Source organism: Notamacropus eugenii, chromosome 3 (genome assembly GCF_028372415.1).
Source record: "Notamacropus eugenii isolate mMacEug1 chromosome 3, mMacEug1.pri_v2, whole genome shotgun sequence".
NCBI classification, from domain to species: Eukaryota; Metazoa; Chordata; class Mammalia; order Diprotodontia; family Macropodidae; genus Notamacropus; species Notamacropus eugenii.
This window is the reverse complement of record NC_092874.1, coordinates 104,338,490-104,357,594: the sequence shown is the minus strand read 5'-3', so window position 1 is coordinate 104,357,594 and position 19,105 is coordinate 104,338,490. Positions and strand designations below refer to the sequence as shown.

Sequence of the window (19,105 nt, the reverse complement as noted above, 5' to 3'; positions counted from 1 at the left end):
GCAGCCCTCATTTGTAGTGCTCATCTCCTATGCAGTGACTTCAGTGTCTTGGCATGGCTATGAGGAAATCCTCAAAGATACAGTACCTGAATAGCATAGGTCTAAATCTTTCCTCTTTGTATGTGAGAAACGTGTTGAGGAGGGGAAAAGATCCAGCATCTGAATTTCACTGTAACTAGTGGTAGGTGCTAAAGTTCTTTTGAGAATGTACATGAAATGGTCTGTCATGAGTATATTTGGGACTATAGGAAAGAGGGGCTGGAACCAAGAGAAATGTTTTTTGAAAAAATATGGTATGAGAAAGAAGGGACTTGGTAAGTTGGAGTGTAGTTGCCTAGTCTTTAGACAAAAGAAGAAAAAATTTCTTGTATTCAACACCAAGATAAAACTGGATCTTGGGAGTTGGGGAGAAATATGCAATTCAAGAAAAGGAGGCAGTAAAGAATCATTCATTTTCATTTTAATTCAGTAAAAACTGGTTATTACATACTACATGTTAGGTGCTGAATGCAAAGATGAAAAAACCAGGGTCCTTGCTCTCAAGAGGTTTCAGTCCAATAGACAGAATAGATTTATGATTTTGTTGATATGGGTACCCTATCCCCACCCCCATCATGGTGCTTATTGTAACACATCCATGTTGTCTCATCCTGTGCTATTCTTGTCCATGTCCTCCATTAAATCTTAAATAGAGGCTGGATGTTTTCCTCTAGGTTTTCTTTTAAACAGTTTTTGCATACTATTACTATACTGTGGCTGTTCTTACTCTTTCTTCATGATCATCCCACTTCTTTCTTCATTCATACCTTTCCTTAGGCCACTCAAGATCATAGTATAGATTTAGAGTTGGAAGGTGTCTTAGAGGCTATTGAATCCAACTCTTTCATTTAACAGAAGAGAAAACTGAGGCACAGGGAAATTAAGTGATTCCGTATGCACCAGACATTATTGGTAATAGGCTGCAGTCTATTTGTAGTTGCTATGCTTCAATCTACTGCCCTGTGGTTCACCCACAATTTTGAACCTGCAATGATTGTGGTTTTCCACAAAGGGCAGCTATAGAGCATATACAGTCAGTCAGTCAATGAGCATTTATTAAGTGCCTACTACGTAATAGGCACTGTGTTAACTGCTAAGGAAACAAAGAAAGGCAAAAGACAGTTCCTGCTTTTACAGAGCTCAAAGTCTGAGGAGGGAAATGTAGGCAAACAATGATCTACAAACAAGTGGATACAATTTTTTTTCCAATTTGTCTATAGGATAATTAGAAATAGCCCAAAGAGAGAAGGAACTAGCACTAAGGAGAGACTGGGAAAGGCTTCTAATGGAATGTGGGATTTTAGCTAAGACCTGAAAGAAGCCAGGGAATCCAGGATGCAGAGTGGAGGAAGAAGTATATTTGAAGCATGGGAGACAGCCAGGGAAAATGCACCATATAGAAACAAATAAGTTTGCCATAAAGTAGGATGTGATAAAAATTCTCTTCCTCTCTATGTTCAAGAAAGCTTCACCAATGTGGGACCTGCTGAGAAGAGTTAAATTAATTCTTTCCCACTCTAATGGCAATGACCTTTCACATGTGTAGGATGACATACTCTGAGTCAACTGCCAACATAAACTGAATTTAAAGAATTGATCTCTAAGGAGTTTAGATCTAGACTTCTTCAGAGGTCAGGTCATGGCACTACTCTGTTGAGGCATTGAGTTGAAAGGTGCATCAGAGGTCTAAGTGTCACTTTCAGTATTTTTTGTGAGAAATAAGAGGACTACCACTGTATAGGACAAGGTGGAAGATGGTGGAGCTTGGGAATGAACTAGCTATGATAAAGAGAAAGGTGAAGTTCTTCTTTTACACTAATTTTGTGTCTCAGTTTAGCACTGTACCCAGAACTCTTAGGATATCTAGTCAAAAAGAAAAACTCAGATAGAATGCTCAGAATTCTGAAAGCCATTTCCTTCAGTGAAGTAAAGCTAATGATCCTGAATCATAAAACCAAGCTTCTTACTTAGTTACAGAGTACCCAGATCAACTATCAGAAAGGAATTTGGTGGCCAGCCTCTAAAAGTCACCCAAAAATCTCCATGGAAAAAAATCTTAATACCATTTTGGGCTATGTCTTGAGCCATTACCTGTGAAAAAAAATGGGAAGAAAATTTCCTTGTTCACTACAATTTGATTTCACAAAGAACTGAAGGACCAAAGGCAAAGAATTAGAAACTGTATCTTTCATAGTTTCCTGTTATAGGCATATCCCAGGCTTACTACATATCCCTTAAATTCTCATGGCCATACATTTTCATGGGGTTCTCTTTCCACTCAGGCAAATAACCAATGGCAGTAGCCACTTCCCTCCGAATAGGCCAGCCCCAGGCCCTAAAGAAAGGAACCAAATTCTTCTGCACCTGATGAGAGAATTTTGTCGCCCACATATTCATTTTGTAGTCATTGTACCCAGGCACTTCAGACGATTGTTGATACTGTTTGAAGACTTGGATGAAAGGGTCCCAGCCAAAAGCTTCCTGTAGCTGAAAGGAAGAGAGAACAAGATGAAGTATCTAGTTCCCAGCTCAGCACATTGATATTATTGAATTCATTTTGGGTAGAGTAACAAGCTTTCTTTACCTTGACCCATGTTTCCATTCTTCTTATATATAATGAAGCAATTTGTAGATAAATGCTCATGGAACCTTGAAATCCACATTGAAGAGGATTTCAAATGCTGATAACCGCTTTTCAATAACAGCCTTAAGCATGTGACATCATACATTACAGTCCACTCTCCCCCTCCCCCAGAAACTAGATCTTGGTAAAAATTTGACAAGTTGAGGAGTATGAGAAAGGAGCATTCATGTCATGGAGTCAAAATTGTGCCTAAAGGAATTCATCAGGGATGGAGCCCTTCTCTTTTAAATTAAAAAAAAATCATTAAATATTTGCCAATTACCTGTAAAAATATTTTAACCATCACTTAAATAATTTTCAAGTTTCAAATTTTTCTCCCCTACCCCCTTTGAGATGGTAAGCAATTTGATGTCAAATATACGTGTGAAGTCATACAAAGCATTTTCACATTAGCCATGTTGCAAAAGAAACTATGAACAAAATAAAACAATAAAAATTAAGTTAAAAAATGTGCTTGAAATGACATTCAAAGTTCATTATTTCTCTCTTTGGAAGTGGGTAGCAGTTTCAGAAAGTACTTCTTAAGGCAATCAGATAAAGAATTTGTGATAGTAAAAGTGTTGGGAATATTGGAGAGAATATTGTGGAAAAATGTATTATTGGAAAGATGTATGTCTCTAGCTTTGTCAATACAGGAGTGTAAGAATGTTCTGTGACATTACTAAATGAACCTCTGGTATACAGGTGACACTCTGTCTCATGTCTCTCTCTTTTGTCTTTCTCTGTGTCTCTCATGTCTATTTGTATATATGTATATATATACAACATATATGATATAATATATATGCATATATTCATATGTATCTAGTGAGTGATGTATATGCATTATGAGACACATCTGTATATGTATATTACTAAGATATATATCTATATAATTTTTCTATATGCATATGCATGTGTATGTGCATGCATACACACACACACACACACATACACACACAAAACTTGAGTTGGAAAGGAATGCTCATCAGGTTTTCATGAAAATACCCTTTGAAGATATTCAGTTTCTCTTATTGACTTCATTGAGCAATGTTAATTTGTTTTTCCAAGTAGTTTTCCTTACTAAGAAGAGAATGTTCTGACTAACCAATGGTAACATTCTGGTTCATCTGTTTCATGGGGAGTGTTAGTTTTCCTATAAAAATCTTTTGGTTATCTTACCCATCCTATTCTTTTGTCAGGTGATATATTCTGAATGGAGCCTTTCTGCCCTGTACTTGATTTCTGGATTATAGCCACCATGGTGACCACAGGATTATCTCATCTACATTATCATAGAATTACAGGTTTAAAGAACCTTAGAGCAAGCTTCATCATTTTACAGATGAGGAAATTGAGGTCCAGAGAGGTTAAATGACTTGTTCAAGATTGAACAGGTAGTAACTGACATAACTAGGATTCAAAGCCTGGTCCCCTGACTATAAATTCAGTGCTATTTTTTACCATACTCTGTGGATTCCCCTCCTGGGGGGTCTCCAGGGCTATGCATGCCTGAAATTTTCTTGACATCTTTCTAGAACAGACCAGGTCAGACTTCTGGCCCATCTCAATTAAGATGTCCAGAGAAGTCACATAATAATGTATAAACTGAGATGCTGCCAAGTAGAATCAGTAATTTCATGACCAGTAATAGTTGTTCAAGTTATTTTCTATAAAATGAAATTGGTGCTTTCCCTTATATGAGAGGGAAGTAAGGAGCTAAAATTTCTCTAAAGTTTCAGGAGATTTGTAATCAACTAAAAATGCCTACTTATAATGCAAATCTTCAACTACTCTTCAGTTTATAATCTTAAAAAGTTCCTTGGGGGCACTGAGAGATTAAGTGACTTGCCTAGGATCACATAGCTTGTAGGTGTTAGAAGTAGGACTTGAACTTTGCTCTTCCTGACTAGAAGTTCAGTTTTATATCCACTATGTAACATTGGCACTCATCAGATCCTTTTATTCTACCTACTTATTTGACCTCTCCCTGACCTGCACTCTTCCTCCACCTCCAACTTTTCAAACTACTTTCCATCTATTCATTTATATATCTCATTATATTTGGGATTCACATCCAAGGTCATTAGTTCCAGAGGCACAGAAAGGTAGTCAGCAAGATGCAATAGATCATACTTGCGCCAGACCAAGTATCATTTCCATGGCTTAGTTGGATGGGTAAAGGGGAAATCTCTCAGGGGCACCAAATTGAACCACAAATGTGAAGTTCTTCCCTCTCTATTTCCTATCCTGCACTCTCCATTCTTGTGTAGTACCTGCAGATATGTCTCTAGGGCCGTCCAACCACACCACTTTGACAAGGAAGCCCCATTTTCCTGATATTCTTTCAATCTCCTTTGTCGTTCTACAGGCTTCAGGGCAGGGTGTACTTGGTTCCGGGAGATGTTCAAAACTGTTTCATTCACGTAGATAGGCCAGAGTTTGCAGATAGGATCAGTGGTATGTTGGGGGATATCCCAAGCATTACATTTTTGGTTACAACCCAGCTCATGAATGGGATCCCACAAACCCTTTCTCCTTATTCTTTCTTCAGAGAGCAGTTGATCCACAATATCCAGGTGGCCCATGATAGGGTACCCTGCATGCATCCAACCTAGATTCAGGGAAGGAAAAAAGGGGTTAAGAGTTCACATACAAAAGCTCTCTTCCCCTCCACCTCCAAGTTATTCATTTCAACCCATATTTGTTAATGACCAGGTCTGTGTGAGGCAGTGACCAAGACACTGAGAATATAAAGGTGAGACAATTCTCAAAGAGCTAAATAATTTAATACTGGGGATAAGATATACACAGAAACAACAATGATGTAAGACAGATTGAGTCACTTGTATAGGAGATGTCAAAATTTCTGTGAAAATTTTGAAGAAGATCAACTATGGATGGTGATAAAATCCTTAGATGAATAAGGGATGGAAGCGATCATAAAATATATTTTTTTAAAACCAAATCTGTGATTTTTTATATATAGGGAATTCCCAGAAAGTAATTTCTTCTACTAAGAAAGACAGGTTCTTTCTCTGTGACTTTCTGTCTTAAAAAGTGACCTGGAATATAGCCTGATTAAATGACTAGCCCAGTATCACACCGCTAGTATGGGAACTGAATCCATATCTTCCTGAAGGCCAGTTATCTATACTCTACACCACATTGTTTTAAACAGATTATCTAAATTCTAAAAAACTTTCAAATGAACCGAATTTATGCAGCTTGAAAAAAGAAAGCTATTGATGTTTTGTTTTGTTTTTTAAATTTCCACTGCAAATACCTTTGACCAATGATATCCAAACAAACAATATAGGGAACTGATAGAACATCAAGTAGAAACATGGGCTAATGATAGAAATACACAGTTTTTCAGAGAAGAAATGCAAACTATCAATAACTAAATAATGTTCAGAGTCCAAGGGTAGGGAACCTGTGGCCTTAAAGTCACATGTAACCCTTTAGGTCCTCAAATGTAGCCCTTTCTCTGAATCCAGACTTCACAGAACAAATGCCCTTAATAAAAGGATTTGTTCTGTAAAACTTTGACTCAGTCAAAAGGCTGTGTCCAAGGACCTAGAAGATCACATGTGATCTTAAGGCCACAGGTTCCTCACCTCTGGTCCAGACCACTAATAGTGAGAGGAATGACAATTAAAACAGCTCAACCTCTATTAAACTGAAAAATTGTCAAAGACAAAAGGTGAAAATGGTAAATGCTGGAGGGGTTGTGGAAAGTCAGGCATACTTATGAACAATTAGCAGAGCTGTGAATTGGTTTGACTTTAGAAAATGATTTGAAATTATATTGAAAAAGTCACTCAATTCTAAATATTCTTGCAACCAATAATATCATTCTTACTGAACATATGTCTCCAGAAAATCAAAGACTAAGAAAAGCTTCCATATATGCAAAAATATTTACAGCAGTACTTTGTGTGGAGGAGGAGAAGTAGAAGCAAAGTGCTCATCAATAGAAGAATGGTTGAATAAATTTTGGTGTATAAATATAATGAAATGTTATTTTGTCACAAGGAAGGATGGATATTTAGGATTCAAAGAAACTATTTGCATGAACTTAGAAGTAAGACTTGCATGGATTAATATACAATGAAGCAACAAGAATCAGTCTACAAAATGACCCCAACAAACGAAGAATGCATGCCTGAAAGATATGCCAGAACTCTGATCCAAGTAGTGACTAACCTTTATTTCAGAGGTCTGGTTTTGAAAAATGCCTTCTTCCTGTCTACACAGGGAAGGCCACTGCTACAAAATGAAGTATGTGTTGTTAGATATGGCATAGCATGTCTTGGCAAATTGTTTTGTTTTGCTTAACTGTACTCTGTTACAAGAATATATTGATTCTCTTGGGGAGAGAATCCTTGTAAAGTCACACTGTTGTAAATAAAGGTATCAAAAGTATGCAGAACAAAAAGAAATTTGAGGAGGAATAGAGCAGATTAGGCAGTGAAGCAGATTAGAGAAAGTTCCATGGAAGAAATGACTCCTGATTTGGCTCTTGAAAGAAGAGTTTCATTTTGTCTAACAGAAATAGGGGGAAGAATTGTTTTTCCCCATTCTAGGCATGGAGCAATAAATTAGATTTGTAAAGGAGATTAGTGTGAAGTAATGCTTGAAAGGCAGGTTAGAACCAGATTGTTAAGGGTCTTGAATTCCAGGCTAAAGACTATATTTATTATATACTGTCTATTTTAAATAATTCATGCATTAATCTATTTGTTGGACAATGGCCTTTGTGGTTTCACAGTTAGTAAGGGTTGCTGATATGTGAAGGAGAAGGGCAGCAGTTTTTGCCAATAAGGAACACCAGCCTCTTCTTCATTCCAAGGTTGCTTGTAAGCTACACATCAAATAAAGGAGAACTTTAACGTCTTGATTTGTGTTTTGGCTGACCCATTATACTTCAGTGGTAGGTCAAGGTGTTTGGGAGGGAGGAAGGGAGGAAGAACAAGAGAACCAGGTGAGATCTCTTCATGGAAGAATGATATGGCTCTTGTATGCCTGGGGTTGTATTCCCATTTGTTGCATGAATCCCCAGGGAAATCTCATTCATCAGGCTGTGCTATATGCTCTCCAAGGTCTTATGTGTAGAGGACACCGTGGAAAGGGTGATCTGCTATCAGTCACTTTGTATCATCTTCATTTCTCTAGGCTTCAGTTTTTACATTTGCAAGCTAAAAAGCTCCCTTTTAATTCAAAATTCTATGGAATCCTGTGAAAAATCTTTCACCAAGTCAAGGATTGCAGTGCCCTTAACAGAACTTTCTGAGAATTTTCCTGTTTTTTTGAGGATGACTTGTGTTAAGATATCTGAGATCTTGACTTACTGAAGATTTTGCATACAAGTGGCATACTTAGAGTGGTACATTAGGAAAACCACTTGAGCATCAGTTTGAAGGATTGATTGGAAAGGGAATTGGCTAGAGGCAGTGAATGTATTCAGGAATTTATTTAGGAATCTATTACAATAATTCTTTTGAGAGATGATAAGGATCTGGACTAGAAAGAAGAGTGCAGATGAGAGAACAACTGTTAGAGATACTGTGCAGGAAGAATTGGCATGGCTTGCAATTTCATAGAATGTTTGGGTGCAGAAGAGTAAAGAGTCAAAGATCTATAAGATTTAAGATTTAAGATTCTAAGGTTGGGCTTGCTGGGGGAAGGTGGTTTCATAAGCAGAAATAAGGACATTAAGAGAAAGGAGGATATAGGGGAAAATATGATGACATTAGTTTTTCATCTATTGACATTCATGTAGAGATACCTACCTGCGAGTTAGACATGTGGAACTAGAGCTGGACAAGACATTAAAGGACTTTTTTGTTTGGAAGCCTTCTGTTTAGATTTTGCAACTGAAGTTATGGGACTGGAAATGATTGCCAAATTTTTAAAGATAATAGTTTTTTAGAGATGATAATTTTGAGAGAAAGGAGAGATGAACTAGGGTGGGGAACCTGTGGCCTGGAGGCCACATGTGGCCCTCTGGGTTCCAAGTGCAGCCCTTTGCCTAAATTCAAACTTCACAGAACAAATCCCCTTAGTGAAAGGATTTGTTCTGTAAAACTTGGAGCCAGTCAAAAGGCCTCACTCGAGGACCTACAAGGCCACATGTGGCCTCAAAGGCAGCCGGTTCCACACCCTTGAAATAAGACAACATGTTGGAAAATCCCTAATTTAGGAGGAGAGAGGAAGAAGAATGAATGAAAGAAAGAGGTACTGTACTACCTATTTGATCATATTGCTTTATGGAATTTGTCATGTGTCATTTAAGTAAATGTTTTGCCTTTTCTCTTAAACTAAATTGTTCCATCTCTAAAAACAGAATATACCTTATCCCAAGGATCTTACTTCATGCTCATCCCATTTCCCACTTGCCCTATCTGTAGATTCCTATATCCCCCAGAAATGTTATACACTTTCTAGGTTTGGATGAAAATATAATTAGAATAACAAGCCTTTAAAAATATAGACAAAGGACCTTTAAAGATTGTCTAATCAAAACCCTCTAATTTTGTCAGTAAAGAAACAGTTTCAATGGAATGAAGTGAAATATTTGCTTTGGGTCACTCTTACATGGAAAAGATCTGGGACTTTAACCTGTCTCCTTGTTTCCATCCACCTATTCTGGCTTTATGTCTAGTTTTCATACTAATAACTTAAAATGTATATGTAATTTGAATTTGAGGTGACATACTACTTCACACTCTCTGGGAGACAGTGATGTCCATTGGAAAGAAATTTGTAGTCAGAGGACTCAGCTTTTCTTATTCTATCAGTTATGACTTTTGTGACCTCATACAAATTACTAACTTTTATGGGCCTCAATTTCCTCATCTGCGAAATAAATGAGATTGGTCTAGATGGACTCTAAGATGCTTTCCAACTCTCAATCTATGGTCCTATTGTTCTCTCTTTCTCCTGTCCTCCTCCCTCATAATTCTATAATTCCTTACACATACAAGGTGACCAAAAGCCATTCATTGAATAGTGTTCATTTTACTTATTGCAAGCTCAGATCATTCCCCATCCCAGGCTCCAGAGCACCTACCATGTGCGATTTGCACATCAGTCACAATTCTCTCATGTTGAGTAAATGGCTTGCCTCCAAGTGTGGCTACGGCTTCTGTCATCTTATTCCAGAGGTGCAGCACTGGAGCAGGGTTCTCTAGACATTTTAGATTTCTAGTTGGCACTGTCAGGATAATGCTCTCTGCTTCCAGCTCCCCCCATGGCGCTGGATAGTGGCAGATAGAATTCTTCCATTCTTCCACAGATGTCTTTCCTGAGAAGAGATCATGAGGTTATGAATCCTGAACTTCATTTACTCCACCTCCTGGGCACATTTGAAATTTGTACCCCATTAGGGAAAAGGCACACAGGGCATAAAATATATATCAAAGAGCTTATTGTGCTCCCTCATCCTTTTCCCTCAGTCTTGGAATCTTGGCTTTGAGGGCCAGATGACGCCTTAGAGAACACTGAGTGATTCTTGAATGAGGAAGCTGAGGGTCAGAGAGATTGTGACTTATTTTTGGTCTCATAAGAAGCTACTGCAAATACAGTCTCCTTTCCACTCTAGCAAGATGATCCATCTCTATCCCATTCCAAAATGCCAATGTTACTCTTCTTTACCAAGCCATGACTTCCACCTTATTTATTATCAAGTTTATAACTCATACGTGACTGTCTCTATTTTTTGTCTCCCTTGAGACCTTTACTCACCAAGTATGAAGCGAGGGGCAGGTATAGCTCCAGTGAAGGTGATAGATGTATTTCCCAAAGAACAGCCATTGGGTACAGCAATATAGACAAGGCCACCCCAGAGGCTGGAGATTGAGTTATCTTGCTTATCCAAGTAACTTTGGTAAACAACTACAGGTGCTCTGACTGTCTTACCATGCTCCATCAGGTCATCACTATGGCAGCCAATTTGTACCTGGGTAGTCAGAAGGGAAAACTATGAAGCATATTGAATCTAACCTATGTGTATTTGTCTTTGTGTGTAAGTGTGTGTTAGAGGAGGAATTGTGTATGACTAGTCTCCCTATAAATAGTGAGAAGCAGAGCTGGGGAACAAGTCACTTCAAGAGTAAATAGACTTGAAAAAAATGTCAGAATAGCTTCAACCTCAACAAAGTCAGATTTAACATTGCCTCCTGGTGGGGTGTAGAAAATTTGGGTTTTCTCAGTGACTATGCCGCATGCATATACCAAGTTGCAAAGGCTTTGAAAGCAGTATTAGACTCAGAAAAATAAAATATAGTCTTGAAGCTTCCATTCCAAAGAACTGTCTCAAGCATCTGCTGAAAACCTTAAATGATGCCTTGTTAGTAGAAGTTACAGAAATAACATTGTCAAATGGTACTTGGAACATTAGTGTTAAGTAAGGTATGAAAACAGGAAGATAATGTTAACCAAATTTGTTTTTCATTGTCATGGATGATATGTGTCCTCCTCATATTCCAGATGGAAGAGGGATTCCTCATGGATAATGAAATTTTCTTTAAATGCTCTTTTTGGTGGGTAACTTTATGATGATATAATCAATTCCTGAGCATAATGGATCCTACTCAATAAAATTCACGGTCAAAAAACACTTGACTATGGACTCCACACAGGAAAAACAAAGTGCATGAAGAATGTAGCTTATCTTGAATAGGTCATGCATTGGTTGGGCATCACACAGTGAAGTGACTTAGTAATATATATTGGATAGGTGCTGCCTATGCATAAATAAGAGATGAGTGAGTTGCCACACATTTGGGAAACTGTACATCATGTCCAGGGATCCTAGGCCAATGTTTTTTTACACAACCCATTTTTTAAACACAAATATTCTCCTGGTGATGGTCTGTGTCTTTGAAGAATGACTCCTAAGAATCTAAATGGCGGGTGATTAAAAAGACAAAGAAAAAAAGGCATACCTATCTAGACAAGAGAGAATCAGTTGTGGTGGAAATGACCCCAATGAAAGAGGCTGTAGTTGGTAAGGGAAGTCATTTAAAGTATAGGGTATATGTTTATTAGGTTTACAGTCATGGGGTGAAGAAACAAGGCAGGTTATAGCCATGTAGAAGTATGTAAGAAACAGTGTATTCATCCTTCATTGCTGAAGAAGACCATACCATCAGAGAAATAATGACATGACTTGCATTTGACTTTGTTTTGAGTGAGGAAGGGCTGTGCAAGTCACCAGTCTCATTTCTCCTCCAAAGCCATCTGAATCCAGTGACCAGATCAGAATGACTAGAGAAGACCCAGGATGAGACAAGTGGGGTAAAGTGACTTACTTAAGGTCACACAGCTAGTGAGTGTTAAGTGTCTGAGGTGAGATTTGAACTCAGATCTTCCTGACTCCTACACTGGTGCTCTATCCACTGCACCACCTAGATGCCCCATGTAAGAAATGCCATACATGAATGGATTATTTGATGAAGTTACCTTTATATTAGAGCAGCAAGCAGAATTTGGTATTGTTATATCTAGAGTGCAGCCTTCAGGGAGGTATAGTCCAGTACTTCTCCAAATATCACCACCTGAAAATCAGGAGAACAGGTAATTCTTTGTTTTTCCCTTCCCATCCAGAGTCTTCACATTGCCTCCAAAAGTCCCCAATTAGTCCTTTCTTCAAATCTCAAATATTTTTATGCTTTACCCAACTGTACGCTCCCTACTATCTCTGTGTAATCCAGACCCTCATGATCTCCAAGAGTCAAAACAATTGAGACTATATCTGTGGCAGATATAACTCCAAGATATCTTTCTGGGGTCATCCAGCTACATCATTTTTTCCAGCACCCACTGCAAACTGATCCCTGCCCTCTCTTCCTTTTACCCTCCCCCCATGAACAGTTCTCCCCTCCCCCAACTCCAGCTTTCTTTCAATGATCCATACTTACCGTGACTGGTGAGATTCATCTCCATGTCGACAGAGGCTGCTGGTGAGTATAAGTGAGTGGTGGAAGTTTCATACCCTAATTGGTAGATTTTTGAAGAAAGATCCATCCTGACATGGGCCGCTTCAGAGGCCATGCGGAGCAGAGTGCTCTTACAGAAGGTTTTGAACAATGGGTTGTCATTGTTGACAATGGGGAGCTTATGTTTTTTTATCATCTTCTTTAACATTTGTTGTAAAGAGTTATAGATGGGGATTTCTTTTGAAGAGATCCTCAGGAAGGCTGAATAATCCCTGAAAAGCTTCTCTTGCCAATTTCTTGGGAAGTTTCCAGTCTTATATTCTAGCTCTTCAAAGAACAGGGCCAAAGCTAAACGGAAATGATAGATGCTTTGCCCAGATCTAGGCCAACCAAATGGACCATGTTCTACACGTTGACTCAGGATAGATATGCCAAAGGGATTGAGGATGTGGTTGCCAGCAAAGTAATTCAAAACACTCTTGGTTGGGTTCTGTTGGGACCATGCCCAGGCTTGGCCTCCTATCAGTAAGCCTCCTCCTTCGGCCACAAACTCCAGAATTTCCTTGGCCTCCCTGTCATTATAGGCCATGCAGCAATAAACACTCATGTCAGGAGTCAGTTTGCTTTCTGCACTACAAATCAGGCCATTGTAAGTGAGGCAGTCAAGTAGCTGTTCGCATTCAGGGGCCACTCCAATTCTGCCTGTTTGGCCTCCTTTAAGCCAGTGAATAGCCTTGGTCAGAAAAGGGCCCAATTTAGAAGAGAAGAGCAAGCTCTCGTGAGAAAGAACTATCACTCGACCCAGGCCATAGCGGGCTCCTGCCACAACACAGTCAAGGCAGGGATTAAGTGCAATAGGGAAAGCCAAAGACCCATGCACCAACAGCTGAGAGGGAATCCCACCCTCTGAGATGTCCAGTTCTGAGATTCCATCCAGGAGCTGATTCTGGTCTTGGGAGATATCCTCCCCCAACCTGGAAAAGATTTATTTCCTTTTAGTACTTAAGGGGTACCAAAAAAGGGAGTGGAGATGGAGGTAAAATAGTTTAGGATAAATATTTAGAATATTGCTTATTAAAGGATTTTACTTTGTGTTTTAAGGCTCAGATCAAAGTGGGTTCCCAGTTTTTTATACTCAAAATCACAGTATCACTGAATTTCAGAGCTAGATGTAACTTCATTGGTCATCCATTGCTCTTAATTCTGCCCTCTTGGGACAAATAGAGTAAGTTGAATGTCTCTTCCACGTGACAGTCCTCCAAATACTTCAAGACAGCTATCATATCCCTTCTAAATCTCATCTCCATGCTAAACATCCTAGTTCCTTCAATTGATGCTCATATACCATAAACTTGAAGTTTTTCACCACCCTGCTCATCCATGTCTTTCCTAAAATATGGTGCCTAGAATTGAACAGGTCCAGTGGGAGTATCATCTCCTTTGTAGTAGTGGAAATTCTTTAAGCACTGCAGCAAGCCTAAAGATTCCACAGTGGGAATTGTGTGCCTTGGTCCCCTTTAATTCTGAAGGGAACAGACTGATCATCTGTCTTCCTCTTAGGTGTCTATTTCCTAGGGTTGCTGAGAAGGTAAGTCTTCTGCTACTGAAGAACTATCTTGCTTGCCTTGTTATAGATGGAAAATGACCATGTATTCTTGATTTAAGGCAACAAGGCCCTGTCTCTGATACATCATATCAAGAGAGAAAGGCTTAGAGTATAGGTTCAATGGTTTTACCTTACTGTTTATTGGACAAGTAATTCCGAGCAAGTCACTTAATCTTGATGTTCCTCAGGTAACTAACTCTTAAGATATGTCAGGGTAGAAAGAGCAATGGCTTTTAGTGTCAAGGGATCTGGATTCAAATACTGGCTCTGATGCTTTACTCCATTTCTTCTTCTATAAAATGTGAGAGTTGAACTAAATGGCTTCCAATACTATATCTGTGAACCAACTTTCTGTACCTAGCCCATCTGAACTTTCCAGTTAAAATGACCAGTTCCCAACATCCATCCTTTGCCAAGCTTTTGTATATCTTATAGGGCATCTTACCTCTCCTGTCCTCCAAATTAAAGTTTAGACTACTTTCTTTGGGTAGCCTTCCTGGATGAACTCAATCCACTTGTTTATTTGGCAACAAATTCTATGATATATCCTTCTTTCTGCCAGTTTTATAAATATATAGTTGATTCAAACTGGTTTCATGACTGGTGGCATCTCTCCTCTCTAAGACTAGAAGATTGATGGTAGGGGACTGGTGCATAATTTGACTTACATGTGGTACAGAGACTTCTATCAGGGGATTATACTTACTTGACTATGATAGGAATCTTAGGTATCTTCTTATAGAACTTAAGAAAACTGGTGTCTGCTTGGTTTCCAGTGAAGTATATACCAGCCACACTAGTCACATGGTTCCCAGGGAAATTGTCTAGAACATTGTTACGATGTTCCTCTGCCCACTGCCAAGCATGGCCTCCAATGAGCAATCCCCCACCATTCTTCACAAATTGAATCAGCTGTTTGGCATTGATGTTATTAACATCAGTGCAGAAAACCTTCAGCGAGTCCTGAAAATCGTCAACATCTTGTACCTTAATGTTATCCTCAGAGAGCATAAAAGACAGACAGTTTACAGATTTGTGCACCCCAACAGTAAGTCCTTCAGAGTAACCGAGCCATTTCACAGCATTTTGGAGAAAGGGAGCCATCTTGGGATCCTGCAGGTAGCATTCATGTGACAGGACCACCATGCGGCCCTGACCATAGTGGGAAGCAGCAATGAGGACCTGGTAACTTCTATTCACCAGCACTGGGAAGGAAGTTTCACTAATAATCAGGAGTTCGGAAGGGATGACACCACCTGGGAGTTCCCAGGTGTTCAACCCTTTCACCAGGCACTCAAAATCATTTGAGAGATTCATCTCCATGGCTTTTTCACCTGATAAAGGGAGAAAAATAAAGACTGAGTTTGGTGACATCATTGAAGGACATCATTAACAAAGATTCAGTATGATACTACATGAAATGGAATTGGATTTTTGCATCAGAAATTCTATTTTTAAATATCATGTCTATTATTACCTGGTGATGGGAATTGGGAAGAGGAAGGAATAAGATGACAAGACCATGAGATCAGAAAAGCCCACAATTCTTGTTTTGGCTGCCACAATCACAAGCCCAGAATAGTTCTAGACATCTGGACAACTGAGATTGCTCAATTCATTTAATCTCCCTAAGCCTCAGTTTCCTCATCTATAAAATGAGGGGTTTGATTAAACGACCTTTGGGGTCCCTACCTGTCCTAGATCTATGATCTGTGACTCAAGATAGGTAATCAGTGCCCCAGGACACAGAGGATTGTATGTGTGTATGTGTGTGTGCACACACATATATTTCTTTTTACTTCATTTCCATCCTTTTTCTTCTTAACGCCCTTCTATAATTAGATTATTTCCTCTACACTCTATCTCCTTGGACATTGTAGTCTCCAAGGTTATAAATGAGTCCATAATCATTTTATCAGTGCTCATCCTCTTGGATGTTCTCCAGCATTTAGAACAGTTGACAAACTCCTTGAAAAAAAATCCACTTTGTTAGTTCCTTAACTTTGACACTACTACACTCTCTTGGTTCTTCTCCCTCTAAAAGCATTCCTCTCTGGTGCTTCTTTCTCTTCTTTTGTCTTGTCTTCATTAAGCCAACTTTCCTCTTCATATGAATTTAGTCAGGACACAGCAGAGAAGTTCAGGATGCAGTGGGAGTGGAAAGGAGGAAGGAATAGGAATAGCGAATAGTGAAACACCTCTTCCATCAGCCATCCCACTGACACTCTTGAATGTATTTATGTCTATAGTGTTTTGATATGGGTAGTACCATAGATAGTCATATGTGAAACAATGTGACAGCAGTTGTAGAGATTCACAGGATAATCTCAGAACTAAAAACAGACCAGAGGCCATTAAATCCAACCCATACCTGTATACAAATTTCTTTGACAATGTGTCTCATGAGTTTGCATTTAGTTTGTGCTTGAAGTTCGATAATGAGAAAAAACATATTACTTTCTTTCAACTTTGGTGAAAGCCCTAATTCTTACAGTAGTAAGTCTCCCTATGCATCAACCTGAAATTCATCTCTTTGGAGTTTCTACCCATTGTTCCTAGCCTTGACCCCTGAGCCAAGAAGAATCTTTGTGCTTTTTGGTATGAGAACCCTTCAAACACAAAGAGACTGCTATTATATTCCCTCTGAATCTGTTTTTCTCTATGTTAAACATTATAGCCTTTGTTTACAAATGTAGACAAATGTATGCTCTTATGGCATATCTGTAGACCCATCACCATTTTGTCTGGTCTTTTCTGCATTTTCTCTAGCTTTTCAGTGTTGTTCCTAAAAGGTGGCAAATCCAAAATGGAACATAATGCCATAGTACCATAGTGCAGTCTTCCATTGTTTTTTGTACTAGAACTATTCTCTTCTCAAAGCTGCCCATGACCTTCTCAGTTATTTTTGGCTGGCATATCAAAAGAATGACTCATATTAAGCCTGTATCTGCTAAATCACTTGAATACAAAAAACTGTCTATCAAATCATTCTTTCCTTATGAGTTCTTTCTTTCTCAAATGCAGTGTAAGACTTTTGATTAATCCTTATTTAATTTTGTCTTATTATATAAGTCCAGAATTCTAGATAGCGATTATATTTTGAGATTCTAGTTCTGTTATACAATGTGTTAGCTATAATTCTCACCTCTGTTTTTATCCAAGTCACTGATAAAAATCCTAAATAGCATAGGACAAGGAACAGATTCGCTAGGCATCTCTACTAGAGAAAATGGCATCAAAAATAACTTTAATCATTAATGATTATCCTTTGCATTTTATCATTCAATTATTTCAAATGTACTTAATTTGACTGTCATTTTGTTTATAACTTTGTCTTGTATACAAAGACAAGAGAATTCCCTTGTATTCTAATATCCAGTTCTCCTTGCATCAAAGTTGAAGCAGCTGCCAGGATGGAGAGTATATGGATCTCATGACAAAAAAATAAAAAACAGAAACACAAAACAAAACAAAACAAAAAAGCAAGGAGAAGAGAGAAAAGGCAGTCTGGCTGAGAGAACCAACATATAAATTAAACTGATTTTCATTGGATAACGAAAGTAAGAGATAAATCTCAGATACATTTTGCTTCTCTGCCAGCATCTAGCATCTGCACTCAGAACCCATAGGTGTGCTTACATACTTTTTGAACCATTTCTCAGATTAGCATGAAATTGTGGAAGAAGAATAGGACTGGGAGTTATGTTTTAATCCTGACCCTAATGTTTTAACTCTTACTAGCTATGTGACCAGAAACTGTGATATCACTTCATTGCTACTGAAAAAGAAAAAAGAAAATATCTGAATCTTGACTGAAAAGTTCTGAGATGATTAGAGGTTAAGAAAACAGCAGAGAAACAGAGAATTAGAGTGGCAGGGAGGAAAACGTAAAAGACAAGGAGATCATCCTCGAGCCTCTTTCTCTGCAAATGTTTCCTCTTCTTTTAGCACACACACTATCCATGTTACACACATTCCATTCCAGCCCCCACAGATACACACATGCCTCTTATTACCATTGGTTATCTGGTCTTATGCAGTCTCATGTAAAGAACTTGGAAGAATCATACAATTTTAGAGTCAGAAATAGGTATCCTCTCTACAATGTCCCTAATAGGTGGCCATCCAGCCCCTTTTTGAACATCTCTAGGGATAAGGAACTCCTAGTCAGGTCCATTGTTGGACAGTTGTAGCTGATAAATAATTCTTCCTTACATTCTACTCAAATCTGCTTCCTTGTACCCTTCATCCATTTGTCTTGGTTTTGCCTTCCAGAGTAAAGCTGGATAATTCGAATTATCTTCTATAAGAAAAATTTCTCTATAACAATGATAGAGATAGTATTTTCTTGTCATCACTCCCCCTCCCCTGCTTATCTTTTTTGTGGGGTAGAAAATTTGCTCCCATCCTAGAGAAATTCAGGGAAGGGAACTCACCCTTCAATCCTGGAAGTTCAGCTCAGGGCTTGGAAGATGTGTGGCTCAAGAACAGCAAACCTGGAGAGTTGAAAATAAGAGGGATAGAGTGGGTGGAGTTATAAGAAAAATGGGAGGAGGAAAGAAAAGGAGGAGTCAAATTTAGTTGCCTCCTGCTTCTGACATGATACTAGGTTTTACTGAGGATATGAAAGAGGTATAGGGCCCTTTGACTGGATAGGCCTGTGTCAACCTGTACTTACCTTTCAGCAGCTGTCTACCCTGAATCATTTACTTATGCACCTACAAGATTCATATTTCAATGATTTGATAATTCTGGGCCCAAAAACAACTTTTAAATTCCTTAGCCTGGCAATAAAGGCTCATTGTCATTTGATGCCACTCAACCTTTCTAGCCTTATGTCATATTAATCTCTTCCATGTATTCTAAGCTCTAGCCAAATTGGGTAGAATCATG

The 19,105-nt window shown here is 38.6% G+C and overlaps 1 protein-coding gene across 1 annotated transcript; it reads right to left on the bottom strand.

Moving 5' to 3' along the window:
* Positions 1–442: 442 nt before the first annotated feature.
* LOC140533113 (TRPM8 channel-associated factor 2-like) lies at positions 443–18,751 on the bottom strand. The gene is made up of 8 exons (XM_072652474.1): positions 18,649–18,751; positions 14,919–15,546; positions 12,589–13,580; positions 12,131–12,225; positions 10,412–10,625; positions 9,738–9,971; positions 4,939–5,276; positions 443–2,526 (listed from the first exon to the last, which is right to left on the bottom strand). Exons 2-8 carry the CDS (start codon positions 15,533–15,535, stop codon positions 2,263–2,265), a joined length of 2,754 nt encoding a protein of 917 aa, XP_072508575.1. The 5' UTR covers positions 15,536–15,546; positions 18,649–18,751; the 3' UTR covers positions 443–2,262.
* Positions 18,752–19,105: the final 354 nt, after the last annotated feature.

Excerpts from the sequence above, each read along its gene's own strand:
- LOC140533113 (XM_072652474.1), bottom strand. The coding sequence starts at position 15,535 with ATGGAGATGAATCTCTCAAATGATTTTGAGTGCCTGGTGAAAGGGTTG. Across the intron at positions 10,626-12,130 it reads CTTGCTGCTCTAATATAAAG|GTACAAATTGGCTGCCATAG; the intron begins GTAACTTCATCA and ends CTGACTACCCAG. Across the intron at positions 5,277-9,737 it reads TGATGTGCAAATCGCACATG|GTTGGATGCATGCAGGGTAC; the intron begins GTAGGTGCTCTG and ends CCCTGAATCTAG.